Source organism: Caretta caretta, chromosome 9 (genome assembly GCF_965140235.1).
Source record: "Caretta caretta isolate rCarCar2 chromosome 9, rCarCar1.hap1, whole genome shotgun sequence".
Lineage (NCBI taxonomy): Eukaryota > Metazoa > Chordata > Testudines > Cheloniidae > Caretta > Caretta caretta.
This window is the reverse complement of record NC_134214.1, coordinates 56,860,685-56,883,378: the sequence shown is the minus strand read 5'-3', so window position 1 is coordinate 56,883,378 and position 22,694 is coordinate 56,860,685. Positions and strand designations below refer to the sequence as shown.

Sequence of the window (22,694 nt, the reverse complement as noted above, 5' to 3'; positions counted from 1 at the left end):
GAATGTACATGAGCAACACATCTCAAAGAACAACTGTTATGAAAAGGTGGGTAACCATTTTTCCTTCGAGTGCTTGCTCATGTCGATTCCGTTCTAGGTGACTCACAAGCAGTATTAACGGAGGAGGGCTTGGAGTTCAGTTGTGCAGCTTGCAGCACTGCTCTACCAAAGCATGCATTGTCTCGAGCTTGTTGGGTAAGCACGTAGTGAGATCTGAATGTGTGAATGGACCACCAGATATCTGCGGGGCTGCTATCTTGAAGGGCTCTTGGACTAGGAAGACAGCCGACAAGGCCTGAGCTCTAGTTGAGTGGGGGGTGACAATTGCTGGCAGAGGCACCTTCAGCCAATCATAGCAGAAACGGATGCAGGCAGTGATCCAAAATAAAATCCTCTGGGCAGACACACAATGGCCTTTCATCCCATCTGCCACCGCGATGAACAACTGAGTCAACTTGTGAAATAGTGTGGTCCTTTTGATGTAGAAGGCTAGCACTCTCCTGACATCCAGGGAGTGTAAGCTACACTCCTCTTCAGACTTATAAGGCTTTGGAAAGAAGACTGGCAAGAATACGTCCTGGCTGGCATGAAATTGCGAAACCACCATGGGCAGGAAAGCCGGGTGTGGCACCTGCTGGACCTTATCCTTGAAGAACACAGTATACAGTGCTTCCAATGTGAATGCCCTAATCTCAGAAACCCTTTGGGAAGAAGTTATCGCCACCAGAAATGACACCTTCCAGGAGAGCAGAAGAGAACAGGACACCAAGGGCTCGAAGGGTGCTTTCGTGAGCTGCTTGAGTTCCAGATTAAGGTACCATGGAGGGACAGGATACCAGACTTGAGAATAGAGCCGCTCCAGACCTTTTAAGAACCAGACCGTCATGCCACGGGCAAAGACTGATCTGCCCTGGAACGGAGAGTGAAAGGCTGATATAGCAGCCAAGTGGACCTTAATGGATAAAAGGGACAAGGCTTGGAGCTGAAGATGCATAAGGTAGTTCAGGATCAGCTGCAGCGAGACCTGCTCAGGCCCAACCCCTCGGGCCAAAAGTCCAGCACATGAAGCTTTTCCATTTAGCCAGATAGGTAGCTCTAGTGGAGGGCTTTCTGCTTCCCAGTAGGACCTGCTGGACTCTAACCAAGCACTCCTGCTTCTCAGTAGTCAACCATGGAGCAACCAAGCTGTGAGGTGCAGCGCTGCCAGGTTTGGGTGCAGGAGACAACCGTGATTCCTCGACAGGAGATCTGGCCAGGTCCGACACTGACAGGTCCACAAGCATGCTGAAACAGTGCTGGTGAGGCCAAGCCAGGGCGATAAGGATGACCTTGGCCTGCTTGACCTTCATGAGGACCCTGTGGAGCAACGACACTGGCAAGAAAGCGTACATCAGAACCCCAGAGCACAGGAGTGAAAAGGCGTCCGATAGGAAGTCCCTGTCTATTCCCCAGAACAAGCAGAACAGCTGGCACTTCCTGTTCTGGCAAGTCGCAAACAGGTCCACCTGGGGAGACCCCCACTTCCGGGAGATTTGGTAGACCACATCAGGATGGAGAGACCACTCGTGGCAAGATGAGAAGGTTCTGCTGAGGTGATCCGCCAAAATGTTCCTGGTCCCGTGAAGGTGCGCTGCCACAAGATAAATGACATGCTGCACACAGAAGTCCCAGAGCTAGCTGGCTTTCCGGCAAAGGGCTTATGACCTGGCTCCACCTTGTTTGTTGATATAAAACATTGTGGCAATGTTGTCTATCAGTACTTGAACCACCTTGCCTTGCAGCTGGGACCGAAAAGCCTGGAAGGTCAGGCAAACCACCCTGAGGCTCCCTGACATTTATGTGGAGGGTGCAGTTGACCCCCGACCAGCGGCCTTGTGTACTGAACCCTCCCAGGTGGGCTCCCCAGCTTATGTCTGAGGCATCGGACACCAGAGTCAACGACGGGGCCGGAGCTGTGAAGGGACCTCCCTGCAAGACTGATGCAGGATCCAGTCACCATGCCAGGGATGCCCGAATGTGGTCTGGCACCTCGACTACCGGGTCCAGGTTGTGCCTGTTGGGGATGTAGACCTACGCCAACCATGCCTGCAGCAGGCAGAGAAGGAGCCAGGCATGGTAGACCATGTTGGTGCAGGCCGCGGTATGACCTAACAACCTTAGGCAGGTGCGGGCGGTGGTGAGCAGATGATCCCTCACACAAGAGATTACATCCGACATGTCTCAGAAGCAGGACTCCAGGAGGAATGCCCTTGCCTGCGTGGAGTCGAGAACCACCCCGATGAACTCTATCCATTGCACTGGTACAAGGGTTGACTTCTTTTCGTTCACTAACAGGCCCAAGTCGCGGTATGTGGCTCGTACCAGATTGAGGCTGCTCTGTACATGATCTGCCCTTGATGAGCCAATCGTCAAGATAAGAATAGATCCCCTGGGATCTACTGGGGCCATTCATTTTGTAAAGACCTGCAGAGCCGAGGATAGGCTGTCATAACCATAAAGGTAACCTAAAAATTCCTCCTTACCTGTACGGGGTTAAGAAGCTCAAATAACCTGGTTGGCACCTGACCAAAGGAAACAATGGGGACAAAAGATACTTTCAAATCGGGGGGGGGGGGTCTTTGTTTCTGTGGCTGTTCTCTCCTGGGACTGAGAGGGGCCAGACAGAAATCCATCTTCTCCAACCCATCCTAATCCAAGTCTCCAATATTGCAACCAGGCAAGGTGGATTAGTTTATCTTTTGTTTTGCTTGTGAATTTTCCCTGTGCTAAGAGGGAGGTTTATTCCTGTTTTCTGCAACTTTAAGGTTTTGCCCAGAGGGGAACTCTCTGTGTTTTGAATCTGAATACCCTGTAAAGTATTTTCCATCCTGATTTTTACAGAGATGATTTTTACCTCTTTTTTTTTTTAAATAAAATCTTTTTAAGAACCTGATTGATTTTTCCATTATTCCAAGACCCAGGGGTTTGGGTCTTTGATCATTTTGTAACCAATTGGTTAGGATATTATTCTCAAGCCTCCCCAGGAAAGGGGGTGTAAGGGCTTGGGTGGATTGCTGGGAGAAGAGGACTCCAAGTGGTCCTTTTCCCTGGTTCTTTGTTAAATCACTTGGTGGTGACAGCATACCTCAGTCCAAGGACAAATAGAGATTTGTGCCTTGGGGATGTTTTTAACCTAAGCTGGTAGAAATAAGCTTAGGGGGTCTTTCATGCAGGTCCCCACGTCTGTACTTAGAGTTCAGAGTGGGGAGGGAACCCTGACATAGGCCAAAGAGGACTGCTGTAAACTGGAAATTGCACTGGCCCACCATGAAACAAAGGAACCACCTGTGTCCTGGGAAGACAGAGATATGGAAATAAGCACCTCTCAAGTCAAGCGGTATACCAGTCTCCCAGAGCTAGGGAGGAAATGATGGATACCATGCAAAACTTCGACTTCTTGAGGTATTTACTGAGCCATCGCAGGTCCAGAATGGGACGTAGGCTACCTGTTGCCTTTAGGTTCATGAAATAGTGGGAGTAGAATCCTTTCCCCCCCATTTCCTCAGGGACTTCCTCCACCGCTTCCAGTTGCGGAAGGTGGTTTATTTCCTGAACAAGGAGCTGCTCGTGAGACGGGTCCCTGAAGAGGGATGGGAGGGAGGGGTGGCCGAAAACTGGATGGTGTAGCCTGATGACATGATGTCTAACACCCAATGGTGCAAGGTAACCCTCAACCAGGCCAAACAGAAGAGGCGGTCGAGGAAAAGGTGGGGCAGATCCAGGGAGGTGACTGGTGCGTCACTCTCAAGCGCGCCCTCAAATCGAGCACTTCTGGCCCCCATGGTGTTTTGCCAGGCCAGGCTGTGCCAGTGAGTTGGAGGATGAGGGGTGGTGGTGACTAAAACCAGAGTCCCTTCTCCTTGCAGGTCCCTGCCAAGGCTACCACTACCTTCGCGGTGCGGGTGGATGGAATAGCTACCATGCATCCCCAGTGAGTGGAGGGTGGCCTGACCATCCTTTAGGCCATGCATCCTTGCGTTCATTTGGTTGAAGAGCCCAACTCCATCAAACGGGAGGTCCTGAACAGAGGCATGCATCTCCAAGGATAGGCCAGCAGTCTGGAGCCAGGAACTGTGCCTCATGACCACCGCTGAGGCGACCACCCTGGCAGCCGAATTGGCCACATCCCAAGCCATCTGGAGGGAGCACTGTGCCGCTGCGGTACCTTCCTCCACCAGAGCCCAAAAAGGTCCAGTCTCTTGGCCTCATTTTTTGGGATGGAACTGGCCGGCCCATTTGTCCTTTTGTTGGCTGCCGACACAACCAACAACTCCGGGGGTGGGTGGATATATAGGTATTCAAATCCCTTTGCGGAGACAAAATACTTCTTTTCTGTCCTCTTGGAAGTGGGTGGGATGGAGGATGGGGTTTGCCAGATGGTCTTGGCAATATTCAGGACCGGGAGTGAGACATGATCAGGGGTGAACACGGAGAGCACACTGAATAAAGTGTCTGATTGCTCCATCATCTCCTCCGCCTTGAGGCCCAAGTTGGTGGCCCCCAGCAGAGCAGCACTTGATAATCTCTGAAGTCATCTGGTGGGCTAGGCCAGGAGGGCCCAGCCACATCCTCCTTCTCCTCCGGTGAGGCGGACTGGACTATCGGGGGACGGCCCAGGGCATCTTCCCCGGAAGGGGAAGGAGGCCTCAGGGTGGGCACCTACTCCTCCACGGCAGCGCCCACCGGCACATCCTGCACCGAGCCCAGTGCCATCGGTGCCGACTGAGGTTTGGCCGATGTGGCAACCAAGGAGTAGTGGGATTGGGGCATCAGCATAACAGGTACACCCCAGGCTTTCCAATAGGACCATTGTGTCAGCCACTGACCCTGCTGCCACGTCAGCACTGCCACAGCAGATGCACCTTCTATAGTCCAGTTGCACTGCTGCCTGGGGGAGGGGCTGAACTTCCTCTGTGCTGGAGAAGTCCTCTTCCTCCGGAGATCAGGGCAGGGTCATCAAGGCCCGGGTCTGGCGGTTAATCATTGCTGCGAGTGACCGGTGCCTGGAATGGTCCAACCAATACCGAGTAGGAGGAGAGATGCTGCGTTGGGGAGCATCCCTGAGGCCTCGGTGATGGTGACCATCATCGCGAAGATGACTGGTGCCAACTGTAAGGCGACCAGTGTCTCTCTCTAGACGAGTCTTTGAGCAAGGGCAGAGACCGGTAAAGCGGTGCTGGCGACCTGTAGTGACAAACTGGTGACCTGGGCTGACATGGAGACCAATGGTGGGGCAAGTGGCTCTGCCTTGGCTCCGGAGACCGGGGATGCTCACTTACTTTCTGGGAGGCCCTCATGGCAGGCTTGCGTCTGTGGGGAGCCTTAGCTGGGTCCATCATTGCAAGCAGCACTGATTGCGGTGGGAGAGCTCGTTGCTCTCCAGGCACTGGGAGCTGAGAGGGCGTTGACTGAGCCATCAGCCTGGCTCCCCTACCACTCCCTAGAGTTGGTGGCGGGTCCAATAGGGGGATGGTACTCCACGGGGCAGAGCCCCCTTGCAGCTCCAGTGTGGGTGGGCCAGCCAAGCAGTGTCCTTTGCCCAAAGCCCCTTTATCCAGTTTGCTCAGTGCCAGGTCCCTCTTCTTGGCCTTCTTCGTGGGCACTGGTGAAGGGGACCACTGCCGGGAAGAGCCTGGTGCTGGAGGTGCACTACATGCCAAAACACTGGGTGCTGCATGTGCCGGGTTAGACCCCCGGCAGGAGTGCCACCTGATGTACTGTGGTTTCACTGAGCCCCTCATCCTGCTCCACCAGCCTAGATTCCCTCTCCGTTTTGCTGAATTAGGCTCTCCAGCACAGGTTCTCCAACACAGGTAGGGCCACACCCAGCTGAAGACACAGACTGAAGTCAGCTCTGAAGTCATGTGCACACCCCTTTTGGGGAATAAACCCAAAATAATACTGTCTTGCACTGTGTAGAAAGATCTGCACAGCACAAACTCATAAAAATTCACCCTCTTCCCCAATGTGAAGAGAGTTATGCGCACCTTCTTGCCCCCCCAGTTAAAAATTGCACAAACTGTGTTTAATAATAAACAAAACAAGTTTATTAACTCTAAAAGGCAGATTTTAAGTGGTTAAAGGGACAGCAACCAGAACAAAGCAGTTTACTAAGCAAATAAAACAAAACAAGCAAACTGAGCTCGATTCACTAAAGATCAAGTAGGGGGGAAAAAAAAACGCTGACCACTTGCAAAGCAAGGGAAAGAGGTGCTCCTACTAACCACCAGGGTCGGTAAGAAGGAACAGAGTGGGTAAGACCAGCGGCGCCTGATATACTGATGCATGAGCACGGCGCTCAAGGGAACGCCACAGCCAGCCCTCCGGATACCACTAAGGCAAAAGTGTCTGATAACTGTGCACGTGGGCATGCGTGCGCACACACACACCTAGAAAGGAATTAACATGAACAAGCACCTGAAGAACAGCAACCCTGGTGAAATGAATGGCACATATAGTTTAGAGCTATCCTTTCAGGCTCTGAGAACTTGGGCAAACTTTACTGCATCGGTTATACTTGGGTCATGTTATGAAGGTTTTCTTTGCAACCATAAGAGCTAGAGACCTCTTGTTTTTTAAATGAAAGCTGAGACTCTAAAAAACAACTAAGAGGTCTGTCCACCCTGTGGCTAGTTGTCTGCACTCACTGCACAAGGCATGTCCCACTTTGGGAAGAGGAGGTTACTTACTGTAATTGGAGGTTCTTCACAGTGTGTGGTCTGTATCTGGATTCTAAATGTGGGTGTGCATGCGTACTACGTTCTGGAGCTGGAACTGTTCATAGTAGCGTCTGTTGACCACTGCATCCGAGGCTTTAAGAAGCTGTGCAGGTGGACACCACTCCAGTTCCCTCTTCTTACCTGGCAACAAAGATGCCCAGAGTAGAGGGGAAAGACAGCAGGATTAGAATCCAGATAGGGACCACACATCTTGAAGAACCTTCAGTTACACTAAGTAACCTCCTCCTCTTCGAGTGGTGACCCCTATATGGATTCCAAACATGGGAGAGTAGTGAGTAGTGCACAGGTAGGAGGTGGCTGCGAGGACTTGGAAGAAGAGATAGTATGAAGAACAGCATGGCCCACCGCAGCATCCGTTGACGTGGCAGAGGCGATGGCATAATGAGCAGAAAAGGTGTAGACCAAGGCCCAGGTGGCAGCCCAACAGATATCATGCCATGGGACATCCACCAGGAAGGTGGATGTAACAGTGAAGTGGGCCATGACTCCCAGGGGGAGGGACGGAAGAGAAATATGGGAGAGCGTATTGCAGTCCATGAAGTAACAAGAAATACATTTTAAGAGGCATTGAAACGAAAGGGTATGGCTGCAGCAACATTCCACAATAGTGATAAAAAGTGGGGAGGCCCAAAAAAACACTGGATATGCTGGAGGTAAAAGCCAATTCGTGGCAAACATCCAGGGTGTGAAAAACCCATTCCTGGGGAGAGGCCTGCAGTTTAGGGTAGAAGGTGCACAGACTGGTTGAGGTGAAATGGGGAAGCAACTTTGGGGAGGAATTTGGGATGGAGACAAAAGGGAGAACTTATCCTTGTGCAAAACAGTAAAAGGGGGTCCCGCCATCATGGCTGCTAGGTTCACTAACTCGCCTTAGAGAGGTGATGGCCACTAAGAAGATCACCTTCATGGAGAGGTGGGCGAGGGAGCATGTTGCAAGTGGCTCGAATGGTGGTTTGGTGAGGGCTCAGAGGATGAGGTTAAGGTCCAGGTAGGAGTAGGCTTTCATATGGTGGGGAAGGAGTTGAGAAAGCTCCAAAAGAGAGGAGGAGGTAGTCGGGTGGGTGAAGATGGAGAAATCGAAGCACTGAGCACCTCCAGGTGGATACAGACAGAAGAGTGGGCAAGGCCCGACTGATGGAGGTGGAGGAGATAGTCCAGAATGGCAGGAACGGAAATAGTCCAAGGGGAGCCAACGGTGCTGTGCCCAGGCAACAAAAAACGGCACCTTTTGGCTAGCTTGGTAACATGCCCTAGTAGATGGGTGGCGACTCTGGGAAAGGATGCCACGAACAGGAGAGGAACATGTGTTGTCTACACATAAGCCTCAACAAATACCAGGCCGTGAAGTGGAAAGGACCCAGGTCGGGATGGTACAGTCAGCCATGTTGTGTGAGGAGATTCGGGATGTCCGGAAAACGTATCTGAGGGTGAACAGATAGGTGGAGGAGAGCCATGTACCAATACCGGCGAGGTGAGGAGGGAACTCTGAAGAGAAGAGTTGCACAATTTCGCCGTACTTTGCGGAGGACTTGGGGAAGTAGGGAAATAGGCAGGAATGCATAGCATAGGCTGTGGGTCCAGGAAGCGAGGAGGGCCTTGCCCTAGGAGCCTGGGCCAAGAGTGCCTCTGGAGCAAAAAAGAGGGGAAGTTTGTGGTTTTCTGGCATGGCAAAAAGGTCCCAAATCAGCATGCCCCACAGGCAGAAAAGGGACCAGAGAGCAGAGTTGTAAAGTTCCCACTTGTGATTGGCACGGAAGGAGCAGCTGGGCAGGTCTATCATGGAGTTGCTGGTGCCGGGAAGATGTACTGCCTGCAACATGTCGTCGTGCTGGAGGCACCAGTTCTACAGGAGGATGGCCTTGGTAGAGAGAGGGGGAAATCGGGCTCCACCCTGCTTGTTGACATAAACCACAGCAGCCATGTTGTCCAACAGCAGATGTACATAGCAGGATCCAAAGAGAGGTAGGAAGGCCGGCAGGCAAGGCAAATGGCTTGCAGTTCTAGGATGCTGAGATGCATCCGCGCCTCCCTGGGTGACCTGAGACCCTGAGCCACTTGGTCGTCTAGATGAGCACCTCAGCCAACAAGCGAAGCATCTGTCGTGAGATTAAGGTGTGGTTTGGGAGGTGCAAATGGAACACCAGCCAAAACTGTAGCTGGATTGTGCCACCAGGTGAGAGAGGCAAGAACTGGTGGGGGAATGAAGACCCATTTGTTGAGGTGGTCGAAGTGCAGGTTGTAGAAGAACCGGAGCCACAGTTGGAGGCAGCACAAATGGAGACTGGTGTATGGGGTAATGGAGGTGCAGGCCGCCATATGACCCAGAAGGGAGAGGCAAGACAGATGTGGGTACACTGGTGGCGGCAGGAGGGTGGTGAGAGTGGTGAAGCATTCTGAGGGAAGGTACGTGCAGGCCACAACAGCGTCCAGATGAGCACCTATAAAGGTGAGGGAACAGGAAGGGGTGAAGATAGACTTTTCCTCATTGATGCAAACCCCTCGAGCGCCGAGGAGGGCATGCAAGGTTTGAATAGTGGTGAGATGGGCTTGGGATGATGCCATGAAGAGCCAATTGTTTAGGCATGGGAACACAGAATGGCCCAGGCAGTGAATATGAGCTCACATGAGGGCAAAGACCTTTGTGAAGACGTGGGGGGCATTAGCAATCCCAAAGGGTAGGGCCTGGAACTGATCGTGAGAACGTTTGACTGTGAAGCGGAGGAACTTACGATGAGCAGGGTGGACGTCGATATGGAAATATAAATAAAAGGATGCCTTCATACTGTGAACCAAGCTCCACGGGGGGGGTGGGTGAGAAGAGGAGGAAATAATGAGGGGGAGGGTGAGTCATGAGGAAACGGAAGTTGCAGATAAATCTGTTCAGAAGGCTGAGGTCCAAAGTAGGACCAAAGTCACCGCCCTTCTTCGAAAAGAAGAAATAAGGGGAATAGAAGCCCCGACAGTGCTTGAGTTGGAGGACTTATGCTTCCTTCTGTAGGAGGTGAGAAGGAGGGCATATGCTTCCTTCTGGAGAAGGGGAGAGTGCAACAATGTGGCAGGGTGCTCCGGGATGGGCAGGAAGCAGAGAAACTCAATCAGGTACCCCCAATGAACAATGTCCAGCACCCAGCAGTCGCTGGTAATCTTGACCCCCCAAAAATCACCTTTGTAGTGGCAGGAAGGTGGTGGGAAGGTTCATGGATCTCAGGGAAGGAGTCAAAAAGGCTGCTTTGAGGAATGCTGGAGACAGATGAAGCTGTGGGAGCTAAGAATAGGGCTGGTGGTAAGGCTGGTACGTGGTCTGAGGGCAGGGATGGAAGGAGGAATGTTGTTGATAATGGGCAGCGGTGGGGGGGATAAAGGTCCAGGGACTGGAGAGTGGCACAGAAGTGTAGGGACTCATCCACTTTGTAGCTGAACAACTTATGGTTGTCAAAGGGGAGGTCCTCAAGGATGGTTTGGACCTCTTTCAGGAAGCCACTGGAGTGAAGCCAGGAATCCCAGGGAGGGATGACCCTGGATGCTAGCGAGCAGGACGGTGGCTTTGGTGGCAGTATTGGCAGCATCAACCACAGCCTGGACAGCAACCTTGGCCACCAACTTGCCTTCATCCAGTTGGCATCAGAAGTCTTTGTTGCTTCTCTGGGGGAAGGAAGGCCTGGAAGTCTGTAAGCGTGGACTGTGACAGGAAGTCATACTTGGCCAAGATGGCCTGGTAGCTGATGATGCAGAATTGAAGACCAGCAGAGGAGTAGACCTTGCAGCCCATGAGGTACAGCTTCTTGGCAGCCCAATCAGGGATGTGGACAGCAGGTGTTGATAACGGGCACGCTCAGTCGCAGGTTGGACCACTGGAAAATTAGGGAGTGGGTGGGTGAAAGGAAAGTCCATGCTCTTAGAGGGAATGCAATAGCAGCATTCCACCCGCTTCGGTGTTGGGGCACAGGAGGCCAGGATGTGCTAAACAGTTGTAAGAGTGCGTTGTGAATCGGGAGGGAAATATGCAAGGGTCCAGGGGATCGTAGGATATCCAAGAATTGATCCTGCAGGTCCTGGACATCAAAATAAGTCCCAGTACGACACTAGGTCTGCAGGAGGTGAGAGTGTAGGAGGGATGATGGCATCATCTGGAGACTAGGAAGCGCCCGTATGGACTGCGGTTGATGAGGTCACAGTCAGTAACACCAGTGCCGCCGGAACACGGACAGCCTGTGGGTCCTCAAAGATGGAGGAAGGGGCCACGTGCATTGGGGATGGACAGTGTCACAAGTGAGGTGGCATGCCACAGTCATGGTAGGGCTTTCACATGGCCCAGCATATGAGTCGCCAGGCGGCGGTAGTGCTCGGGCATAATGGTACTATGGATCGGCCAGTGGGGTGTATGCGGGAGGGTATGGATGGCACCGAAGGTCCGGGCTGTAGGACCGTGCAGGCGAGAATGCAGTGTTCAGTTTGGAAGACCACTTAGATTCAGAAGACAGGTCTGGTAGGGGCAGAGCCGTCAGAACTGCTGGCACCGTTGGTGTGAGAGGACAGACCAGGAGCAACAGAGGCTCCTCTGCAGAGGGGCCCAGTGTAGAAGAGCGGAACAGAAGGTTGGAGAAGGAGCAGCTCGTCCAGGGGGAATGGTAGGCAGATAGTGACAGAGGTCCCGGGACAGGGCAGGGAGACTGCGAACAGCAGCATAAGTTTGGGGTAATGGGAGACAAGTGTCCTGGCATGCATGGTACTGGGTAGGTATATCTGCATAGACCCAGCAGACTGAACAGAGCCTGATGCGACAGTGGTGGGCCAGACACCATGGCCGGCGGCAGGGCTTAGACTCGTGCTCAGAGTGGGACTTCTTTGGAACTGGAGTGTCTGAGTTGGCGAGCAACTTCTCACCCGACCTGGCATGGCTCAGGGAGACAACACTGTGCTTGGAGGCAGTCGCCATCAGGGAGCTATCTTTATGCCCATGAGTGTGCTTTTTATGCAGCTGGTGCTGGGCGGGATGGCTCTGGAGAGGTGTTCACTGCCAGTGTTGAACCCCGTTCCAGCAGATCTGTGGATCCCGGAAGCACACATGGTTGTGTTGCATTGCCTATTCCATGAGGTTTTTGTGGCGGTGACGTTCTCTGGCCTTGCAGATTCGCGACAGAAATGATCGACAAATAGAGCTGTGGGCAGCAATATGAGCCTCGCCAAAGCAATGTTGGTGCTCGTCACTCACAGAAAAGGATTGCAGGCATGAAGCACAGTATTTGAACCCAGCTTGCCAGGCAAAAAGTCCCCAGAGGGGAGACGTCTAGGGGAAAAAGCTAACCAACTAATGATAAACAAATAAGTACACTACGAAAAACTAACTAAGGAGAAAAAACTATGTACAATGGACAGAAGCTGTCTCTTATTAAGCTAAGAGCACCGAGGAACAGAGATTCCAACTCTGGCGATGCAGCGGTAAGAGGGAACTGGAGCGGTGTTGACCCACGCAACCTCTTAAAGCCTCAGCATGGGTCATGCAGGTCAACTGACACTACTATGAACAGTTTCGGCTCCAGCATATGGCGTGCATGAGCACCCACATTTGGAATCCACATAGGGACCATCACTCAAAGAAGAAATGCTGGTTTAAGCCCAGAGAGTGATAGCATTAGCAGCACGGTGCTGTATACCTTCTCCTGTAGGATCTTGGTCTCTGTGTAGTAGTCAATGGGCTTCTTTGCATAAGGGAGGTCTTCTGTTCCATTCTTGATGTCTGTGCCCTCAAAGACTACACTGGCACTGCTGGTTAACACCAGTTTCTGACAATGGTTATGGAAGAAAAGTAATGTATTAGAGCAGTGGTTCCCAAACTGGGGTTCGCAGAACGTTACAGAAGGTTCGCCAGAAAAATTTCACTAATGGCAACCCGAGGACCCCAGGCATTGGAGGCACCAGGTGGGACCCGGTTGCAGGGCAGACAGCCCAAGAGTGGGACAGGGCAGTTGGGGCTGACAGCCTGAGCCCTGCCCCATGAGCAGGGGAGCCAGCAGCCTGAAACCCAGCACTCCAAGCGGGGTTGGCAGCCCGAGCCCCAGGGAGAAGGGGCTGGGCAGTTGGGGCTAGCAGCCCAAGCCCTAGAGGTCAGCGGGACCTGCAGCCTGAGCTCAGTTGACCAGGGTGGTCAACAGGGTCCAGCAGCAGGAGACCCACAGAGTGTGGAGGAAATTTAAACTTAAATCCCTGGAAATATTCATTTTTAGGAGGGGCTTCATGAGATTTCACGATTTAGTGAAAGGGGTTTGCGGGCTGTTAAAGTTTGGGAACCAATGTATTAGAGGATAAGCCAAAAGATATATTGTTTACAAAGGCTGCATGGAAGGGAAAGTCAATGTGAAGGAACAAGATTAGCTTCTTCTTGGCTAGTTCTACAGAGAATGCAGCAGTTTCTTTTAGAGATGCTTTAATTGAAAGTGATCTGAAAATTACAGGTTATAAAAACTCCATTTTCTTAATTGAGCTCCATTAGATAGCACATTGCTGAAAAAATCAGAGGAAGTCCCTATTCCAAGGAATGTATTTATTTCTATGAACTGTTTATTAATTTTTAAATACACAGAGAAAAAGCAAACAAAATATACATAAACGTCTCATTATACATATGTGATGCTGGCAAACCAGATGCCAGCTCTTGCCCATGCTGCAGGCATTAGCTAAGAACTGACAAACTCATAGCTGGAGACCAGACCAGTTCACCTGTTTGTTCGTTTTGCTCGAAACAGGTATTATCTTATAAGAATGTATTTAATGTTTAGCCTCTAAGAAATGCTCGTAAAATTTTGCATGCATTAATCTCACTTGTAATGTTGGTATTCCATACTAAGAAAATGCATGAGTTTTGTTTTATAACTTTGAAAATATTTACTCTGAACTTGTGAACCCAGTCATCCCAAAGGACTATCAAAAACAGATGGGCCATCAAGGAACATCACAATACTACGGACTGGTTAATGGCCCTATTGCACCTGGGAAATTCTAATAAAACAAACAAAGTCACAGGAAGATTTTCTCTTTTTGCAGTTTGAACTCTCACAGGGCCAGAGCTACCAAACTGAAGCTAGAGATTCCCAGAGGCTGCCTCCTGGTCTGCTCTGAAAGACACTACAACTCTGTCGCTCTTAGAATTTAGATGGTAAGTCATTTGTGTGTATACATTTGCTTGCTTTAAGCTGTAACTAACTCCCCCCCCCCCCCCAGTTAATAAACCTTTAGATAGCTTATTACAAGATTAGCTACAAGCATTGTCTTTGGTGTAAAATCTAGGGTACCAATTGATTTGGGGTAAGTAACTGGTCTCTTGGGATTGGAAGCAATGTGAATATGGTATGACTTTTGGTATACATAACCATTTATCACTAAGTCCAGTTTGTCTGGGTGGCAAGATAGACTGGAGAGTAAAAGGACTGCCTGACTCTATGCTAAAACTGTTACAGTGATTCAGGAGTTCACATTTGTTACTGGCTTGGTGAAATCTAATTATAGAATAGACCACCAGTTTGCGGTATCTCCCCTGGTTCTGACAGTCTGCCCTGAGGTAGAAACTCATGGTCATGAGCCACTGCAAACTGCCTGACAACAAACTTCTCATAATATACCCTACTCTAAGGATTTTATAATCCTACTGAAGTAACAAAATGTTTCAGAAACAGGTGAAGTGGACACTTCAGAAAATTTCCAGTGCTGTCAATCAAGAGAGAAAAATAGTTTCCAAGGAGAACTTGAATGCCCACTTAGCCTGTTTTCCTGGCACATTTCAACTCTTAATACCTCTTAAAAAAGCACACATTGGTATTTGCTAGTCGTTAAAGTATCTTTAAAAAGATTTTTATGCTGCATTTGTTGGAATATGATATAGCCCAGCAGATTTGAAATGGGAAGTCAAAGATATACAGATGATCAGAAATATCATCAAATTACCCTCTGAAATGTGACTTTTTAATTTTTTACAATTTAAAAGAGACATTACTTTTTGCCTAACAAGTTCTAGACTGAAATGTACTCCCTGTTCTGACGAATCCCAATCTGAAGCCTGAAGGTAAACAACGCATGGCCTATTTTCCTCCCAGCAGCCTATTACAGAAAGAAAGCAATTGTGGGGCAGGAGTCCATACTTGACATGCATCATTTAATTCTGTGTATTGTTTTAGTAATTCTGTATTTCCGCCCAGAAACTGTACAGTGGCTGTATTTCACAAGCAACCTTCCTTCCACCAAAAAATAAAGTTTCTCATTCATCCAGTGCTCGAGGATTTCAATAGGCAGAAATTGAAATAAAAAGCTCATGTGATGTTGGAAAGACCAAGGGGAAAATGATGCAGTTGTCTTACAGTTACTACTGGAGTCATTAAGTTCACATTTCTTTAACGCTGCTATTACTCGATAGCCTTATATCAGGACTTCAGCATCTCATGCCCCTCCCATATGCTGTTCTATTCTTACCTGAACCCCAGCTTCTTTGCAGGCTTCAATGACTGTTTTGGTCCCCATAAAATTCACCTTGTAAAACAGATCCCTGTTGTCACTGGAAGGTGCTGGTGAAGCACAGTGAAAAGCCACTGTCACACCTTGTAGAGCTGGAAACAGGTCCTAGGGGGACAGATGAGGCAAGGCACCAGTGAAAACACCAGGAGTGCTTTCCATTTGAAAACTGTGTAGGTTATATGAACACACACATACCCACATTTTGTTTTGTGAAACATAACAGCCACATCATCTTCATGAAGCTGAAGAGTCGAGATACAGGACCAGCTCTTGTATCTCCAGACCTCTTTCTGCTAGGCAGGAAGCTCCATTTGTTTCCCTTCCCCCTCACCCCCCAGGAAAAAAATCCAGAAGCTTCCCAAGGCTTGGAGACTAGCCACGCCCAGCTAGTCAGGTGCAGGCAGAAGGCCAAGGATGCCTCAGATAGGAGTTAAAAACTCAGCATAGAACCCCTTCCAAGGATTTAACCCCCATATCCCAACATTACTGCCCAGCTTTATGGTGCATCCCTCAGGAGTACATCATGCCTGTGGAGAAGTCCTCTCAAAGACACATGCAGCAAGTTATTTCCAAGACACATTGTGATGCATGTCTCCACATTGGAAGGCAGGTATAAGCCCTGTCCTTGTACAGATACAAGCTAAAACACCCAAGGACTGTTCCAAAGAGTTCAAGAAGAGTGTTCCTTTAGGGATCATTTTGAGCCACTGGTGAAAGAGAAGTGAAGGACAGCACTAGCAGAGAGGGGATACAGTTGACCATCCTTTCACAAGGTCTTACTGCAACCATTCCACGAAATACTGCTGTAGTGTTGACCTTCCCACCTTTCAAGGAACACATTACATGTCTCACACAAAAACTGAGTCAATTACCTTGGGGAACGTGCCTCTACAAGATCCTAAGCTCAGTTTATATATTTCACTTTTGTTACCTAACACAGTGTTATATTTGTCAGCTCTGTTCATACTATACCTTTTTACTGCAGAGATCTCCCAGGAAAAACTGCACCTTATCATTCTCAAACCCCTTTTGAATATCAAACACATTGACTGTATAGCCTTTCTCCAGCAGCCTCTCCACCATGTGTTGGCCTAAGAATCCTGAGCCACCTATCACGGTGCATTTCTTACTGGCCTGCAGAGGCAAGAAGGGGAGAGAAGTATCATAACAAGCAGACACACTTGTGAAGTCTTTCATTAAACCCAGGCTTGAACTTTATAGGATTATAGGAGTGATGATCTCATTCACTTGGCTGAAGTCCAGAATTCAAATTTTCCACTGCTGCAGTTAGACAAGTCAGTAAATTAGGCTGATCAGAGGAATCTGAATCCAGGTATTAAGCGACTCACCAAGATCCACTTCAGTGGATAGAGTGTAGTAGACATGCACAGCTTATGTCCTTTGTAAGAAGATCCTGTCTCATTCTCTCTCATTGATTAGGTTTATCCTGACTATATTTACCTTCCTAGGAGGTTGATTATAGTGCAAAAATTCATTAGACTCATTTATTTTGTTTAATTTCCCAGTTCTTGTATCAAGCAGGCTGAAACTGCTCAAGAGACAGACACGGGAAACAAGAACTTAGCCACCCCTAAAAATATGATGAACTAAGTTCTACACAATCCTATTTGACTTTATGTACTGATTCACAACCCATGTAATGCCACAAATTTGGCTCAGATATAAAACAAATACATTAGTTTCCCAATATTAGAAAAGTCCGTTCAGCTTCCTGTAAACTGGAGCTGGGATTCTTGGGCTTTGCAACATGCCAGCTGTCTACCCCCTCGTCCATTCTGCCAATGAGCCCCACTCTTTATATATTCCACTTGCTCACTCATTTACAAAATCTCAATCTCTAGAGCACTCAGATTGCAAAATTCTTCTCTACTTCTATACACTGCCTGCACAGTATGAAATGTATGTATGTCTCTACAAACCAAAGCATGGATGATAGGTGCAGTTGTAGATCTATTTGCCCCAAGTGTCTCTTAAAATCAATGAGAACAAAGGCCACTCTGGCTGTCAGTAGCTCCTCGTCTCCAGATGTTTCCTTCATATATAGCTCTAACCCGCCTACAAACTTAGCTTGCTACAGTTTATTCCAATAGAGTTTCATCCTCAGTGATGGAGAGGAGCTGGTGAAACTAGCTCTCTCACAAAGCTTGGAGCAGGACTAATGGTTCCAAAACCAGGAAGGCAGCCAAGCAGATACAGCTTATCCTTTTAATTAATCCTTAGCCTTTTTTTCTATGGAGATATTGGTCAGAGTCAGTATCAGGCACTCTGGTCTGGGTACTCACCTGCCTGAAATAAGACCAGTGACCTATGGGCTCAACACCAGCACAGAGCGAGCAACTGAGGTTTTGCAGAAGAGCTTCGTACAGCGAACCCTCTGTCCTGCTTGCAAATAGATTTGCTCCTATTGTTACTACACAAAAACTCGCCTCAGCAAATCTTCTACAGAGTTCAAGGGGAAAATTATCCCATTGAAACTGCCCAAGGCAAGTGACTCTTCAATGGGTTCTAAGTGCTGTGTCTTTCGATGGATCCCATTGCAGAGTACCAGTTTTCCAGAACGGAGATGAGAAAAGTCTACTGGACTTGTTCAGTTATATCAAAGTTCAGTGCTTATTCTGAAGGGTCTCTGAACGGGTTGTGTAAAGCACTGCAGCAAGCAGAGATGTCATAATTATGAGGAGCGAGGGAGCCATCTGATGCCATAGCATAGATTAGAAAGTCCCAACTTGCGTGTGTACTAATCTTACCCATAGCCCAGTAAAACACAGCATTACAACTGCCACTGTGAAGCATGCTCAACATTTTATTTCATTCACGCTTATTTTCTTATCTCTCAGTTTCACTTGTCCTTATCACAAGAAAGCTTAAAAAAATAATGATATAAAAAGAATCAGGAGGATAAATATGCCAGAATTTCCTCTGAAAACAATAAACAGTTGTTGTGCAATAACAGAGCTCACACTTGACGAGTACAATTTACCTACGCCCAAAAAGTTACATGAACTAAATTAGATTTTATTCTTTCCCCATTCTAACTCCCTGCAAGCACTCTAAACATCAGAGTGACAGGATAACAATGGCTCTAGCAAGTTCCGGGGACATGGTTTAAAATAAAAAACAAAAAAATAGTCAGACTACCCATCTGCACGGTATCAAGGTACAGCCCTATTGTAATTGAATCTCCAGACCTGTGGATTTTGTAGTGTAGATGAAGCCTAAATGTGTGTTAGACACATCCCTGAATCTTTTTAAAACTGCATCAGTAGCAATCATGTTATAAATAGATCCCAACAACTCCAGGTTCCGTTCCCACTAGTAATACCAGGAGTGAGTATTCCAGTGTCCTGGACGACAGTCCCTGACTTCACTGGCTATGTCAGGGTTTCCTCCCCACTCTGAACTTTAGGTGTTATGGGGCTTATTCCTTCACCCACTTACTTCTCTGGTCCTTCTCGCTTGAACAGAGAGCAATACCCAAAGTCCAAAGGTGCAAACAATTCGATGTTTATTGGGGTGAACTTCCAGCAAGCATGACTCCAGTTTCCTTCCTTAGTGTCCCCCTTCCCAGCTCTGACACCACAGAGCCTTACACCTGTGTCCCTGTTCCCATTCCTGCCCTTAGCCAAACATAATTCCAATTTCCCCCACTCACCCACTTCCTGATAGACTGCAGACCATGTAGTAAAACTTGAGTTCTGCTTAGCTATATCTTAGCCAATCATTTTACTGAAATTTAACTAACCAATCCTAACATATTGTAACATGATTATTTAACCAATTATATCCCACCACCTTAATTAGTTTACACCCAGCAAAATTAATTATACAGCAGACAGGAACGATCACAGAACCAGACAGAGATTATACAGACAAACAATAGCAAAGTGAAGGAGTACTTGTGGCACCTTAGAGACTAACCAATTTATTTGAGCATGAGCTTTCGTGAGCTACAGCTCACTTCATCAGATGTTTACCGTGGAAACTGCAGCAGACTTTATATACACACAGAAATCATGAAACAATACCTCCTCCCACCCCACTGTCCTGCTGGTAATAGCTTATCTAAAGTGATCAACAGGTGCAAAGTGGGAACTAGAATGACAAAACAATACAGAAGTGAGGATTTCACATCCCAGCTATTGATAAGTGAGTTCTTGCCAGACAGGATGCTATCAAACTAAGTTTCCTTTTACATCTTCTAGGCACTTCCCTTTCTATGGCAGCGATAGGAATACAATCCTGTCCTGATAATGCCTAACAGCCCAATAGCACCTTATTTCAATGTGACTAGGTTGGAATGTGAGGACGTGACCGTTCGCCGCCCAGCTTATGGCTGCCTCTGTTGCTTAGCCTAAGGCTGTAGCCTAAGCACAGAGCCTCAGACTGTCACAGTAAGAAAAGGACCTTACACTGGCAGACAGTGATTTTGATTCTTCTATACCTCTATCTAGCCAAGTGATAAGAATACATCTAAATTCTTAGAGTATAGGCCTTTACAGACAGGCCTGAATATCTATATCCTAACATTAGGGTACAGATGTGGGGACCCGCAAGAAAGACCCCCTAAGCTTATTTTTACCAGCTTAGGGTAAAAACTCCCCAAGGCACAAATTCTCCCTTGTACTTTGGATTCAGCTGCCACCACCAAGTGATTCAAATAAACATTTAGGGAGGGCCACTTGGACCCCTATCTCCCCCCTAATATCCTCCCCAAGCCCCACACCCCCTTTCCTGGGGAGGCTTGAGAATAAACAAGATGAGCACAGACCAACCTTGGGTTTTTAGGGAAACTAAAAACCCCAATCAGATTCTTAAAGAAAACAGAACTTTATTAAAAAGAAAAGTAAAAGAAACACCTCTGTAAAAATTAGAATGGAAAATAATCTCACAGGGCAATCAGATTCAAAACACAGAGGGTTTCCCCTCTAAGCAAAACTTTAAGGTTACAAAAACAGGGATAAACCTTCCTCTTAGCACAGGGAAAATTCACAAGCTGAATCAAAAGATAATCTAATGCATTTTCTTGTGATTACTTACTATTTCTGTAAGATTAGATACTTAGTTCAGATATGGCTTAGGGAGATGTATTTTCCCTGTCCTGGTTCCTCGCTGACTCCCGAGCAAACAACAAAGAGACCAAAAGCAAACTCCTGCCCCCACAGATTTTGAAAGTATCTTCTCCTCTCATTGGTCCCTTTGGTCAGGTGCCAACCAAATTACCTGAGTTTCTTAACCCTTTACAGGTAAAGGAGGGATTTTATGCTACCCTTAGCTGTGTGTTTATCACAGGGTAGATAACCAATTTTTCTTCCTCTTCTGGATAAACTTCCAACAAAAATAAGTGATGCTTAGAAAACAAACTTGGAAAAATATTTCCTTTAAACTTACTAGTCTGAGTTGTGTAGCCATTTCTTGGAGGATTCACTGTAAATCTAATTCCTAAAATAAAGAAATAAAATAAATAAATAAATAATGATGTTAATACTTTAACATATCACATTTAATTAACCAATTAATGAGTGGTGCAAAGAACTTAAACACCTGCCATTTAAACTGGAAAAAACAGATTTTTCCCATATAACATTACCACAACAGATGAGTAACTTGGATCATTCTTGTACACTTTACTCGCTGGCATCATCTTCATAGGGAGAACACACTGTTTTTGTGTAGGTCCCACAAAAACAAAATGGCTATTTTTTATAAAACTTCTCGCCAACATAGTTGAGCTCTTATTATTTTAAGCTCCAGAAAATACATAAATTATTGAAATTCAATTTGGTATAAAGATTCTCCGCCAATGACAGAACTCCAAACAGGTTATGTATCTCAGATAATTGTGTATCTGTGGGAAAATGCCTCAATCAGCAAATCCTTCTCATTTTAGACAGTTTAAACTGCCATGTCATCTCTGAATTGAACACTATAATGCAAACACATCAGCAGACTGTGCAATATAATTCCCAGAGAGCAGCCTGGGAGTGGGGCAGAAGCTCCCTGAAAATGTGGGGGATTGAGAGGTAGTACTGAGACTCAGCCAGGAAATGGAGTGAGTTTCTAGTCTGGGAAGGAGGCTCCCAGTAGTCCCTGCCTACTCCAGCCCCTGCAGGTCCCTCTCTCTGGCCTGACCCCCAACCCATGGTAGCCACTCCAGCCTCTTTGGTTCCCAATCTTGCCTCCCCTCCCAAGTATGAGTTTATTGTATAACCATTTCAGGGCTGCGGGCTAGAACTCCCCACCAGTTCTACCACTCTGGAAGCCACACTGGGCCAATCAATATCTACTGCAGATCTGTTGAGGCTCATCTGCACAACATCCAGAGGCAGAGGAACCAGTTGCCACATGATTTATCCTTAGCCAGGACAGAATTGAACCACTATAATACAAAAATATTTTCTAATAATGATGGTAGGGCAAACTCCCAAATTAGAACTAGAGCCCCACTGTGCTCTGTGCAGAGAAAAGAGACAATCCCTACCCTGAATTGCTTACAATTTAAAGACAAAAAGAATGAGACTATAACATAAGCAAATGAATCTGGTGAGGAATTGGCCCTACTTAGTTACATAGGATGTACCCTGACTGTTTTCAAACTGGGGAGGAAGAATCACAGCTTGTCCCTATCCCAATAGTATCCCAGCTATGATTAACAGGCTGGGGTTTGTAAGTATAACAGCAAAGGTGACTCTTATGGAAAAATTTGAGGTTAAGTTAGTGGCTGTTAGGATTTTATCAGGGGGATTTTGGCAGGGAAGAGTAGTATTGTTAGTCCACAGTCTTCAAAAAACAGAGTCTGGCCCTGAAAAATAATTAGTTTGTCTTAAAATCCACTAGTTATTTTACATAATAAAATATTTCTGTGCCTTCACATTGCACTTGCTTCCTCACCACGGAGGGCTAGACACTTTCTTTAAAAAAATGAAAACTCAGATTCTCATGCAGTATAGCAGTTCCAGCAGCTGGAGCTTTAATAAAAGCACAAGAATTGGCCACACAAAGGCAACATGGGAGAGAGCCCCGAGGTGAGTCCCTGCCCTGGGCCGAAGCCTAGGGGGATACCACCCCTCCCAACACCCATACTGGGACTCCCACTGTCCCCCCCACCCCCAGGCTTCAGGGCTCCCCACCCACAGGCCCGTACGGCCCTGAGCATCCAGACACACTCCCGCCAGCCCTGCCCTCTCCCCACAGTTCCCGCCAATCCAGCCCCCCCGTGCCCCCAACCTCCTGCCACAGCCCTTCCCCACCCCTACCTGGCACCAGCCCCGAAAAGAAGCAGGCAGGATCCCGACACCGCCACTGCCGTCACCGGCCCCACCCCAGACCGAGTTTCCCCCCGCCCAGGGACACGTGCACCCCTCAGCCGCTCCAAGCGGCGACAGCATTTCCTGT

The 22,694-nt window shown here is 48.0% G+C and overlaps 1 protein-coding gene across 2 annotated transcripts in view; it reads right to left on the bottom strand.

Moving 5' to 3' along the window:
- NSDHL (NAD(P) dependent 3-beta-hydroxysteroid dehydrogenase NSDHL) overlaps nt 1-22,662 on the bottom strand; it is a 28,870-nt gene extending 6,208 nt beyond the window's left edge. The window contains exons 1-5 of one of the 2 annotated variants that reach the window (XM_048864285.2): nt 22,556-22,662; nt 20,691-20,741; nt 16,254-16,415; nt 15,240-15,386; nt 12,434-12,562 (exon numbers count right to left, since the gene is read on the bottom strand). In XM_048864285.2, the coding sequence (XP_048720242.1) occupies nt 12,434-12,562; nt 15,240-15,386; nt 16,254-16,415; nt 20,691-20,711 (459 nt within the window). In that variant the 5' untranslated portion in view covers nt 20,712-20,741; nt 22,556-22,662. The remainder of the gene's footprint in view (nt 1-12,433; nt 12,563-15,239; nt 15,387-16,253; nt 16,416-20,690; nt 20,742-22,555) is intronic. The other variant, XM_048864286.2, reaches the window with a different exon arrangement.
- Between the last annotated feature and the right edge of the window lie 32 nt (nt 22,663-22,694).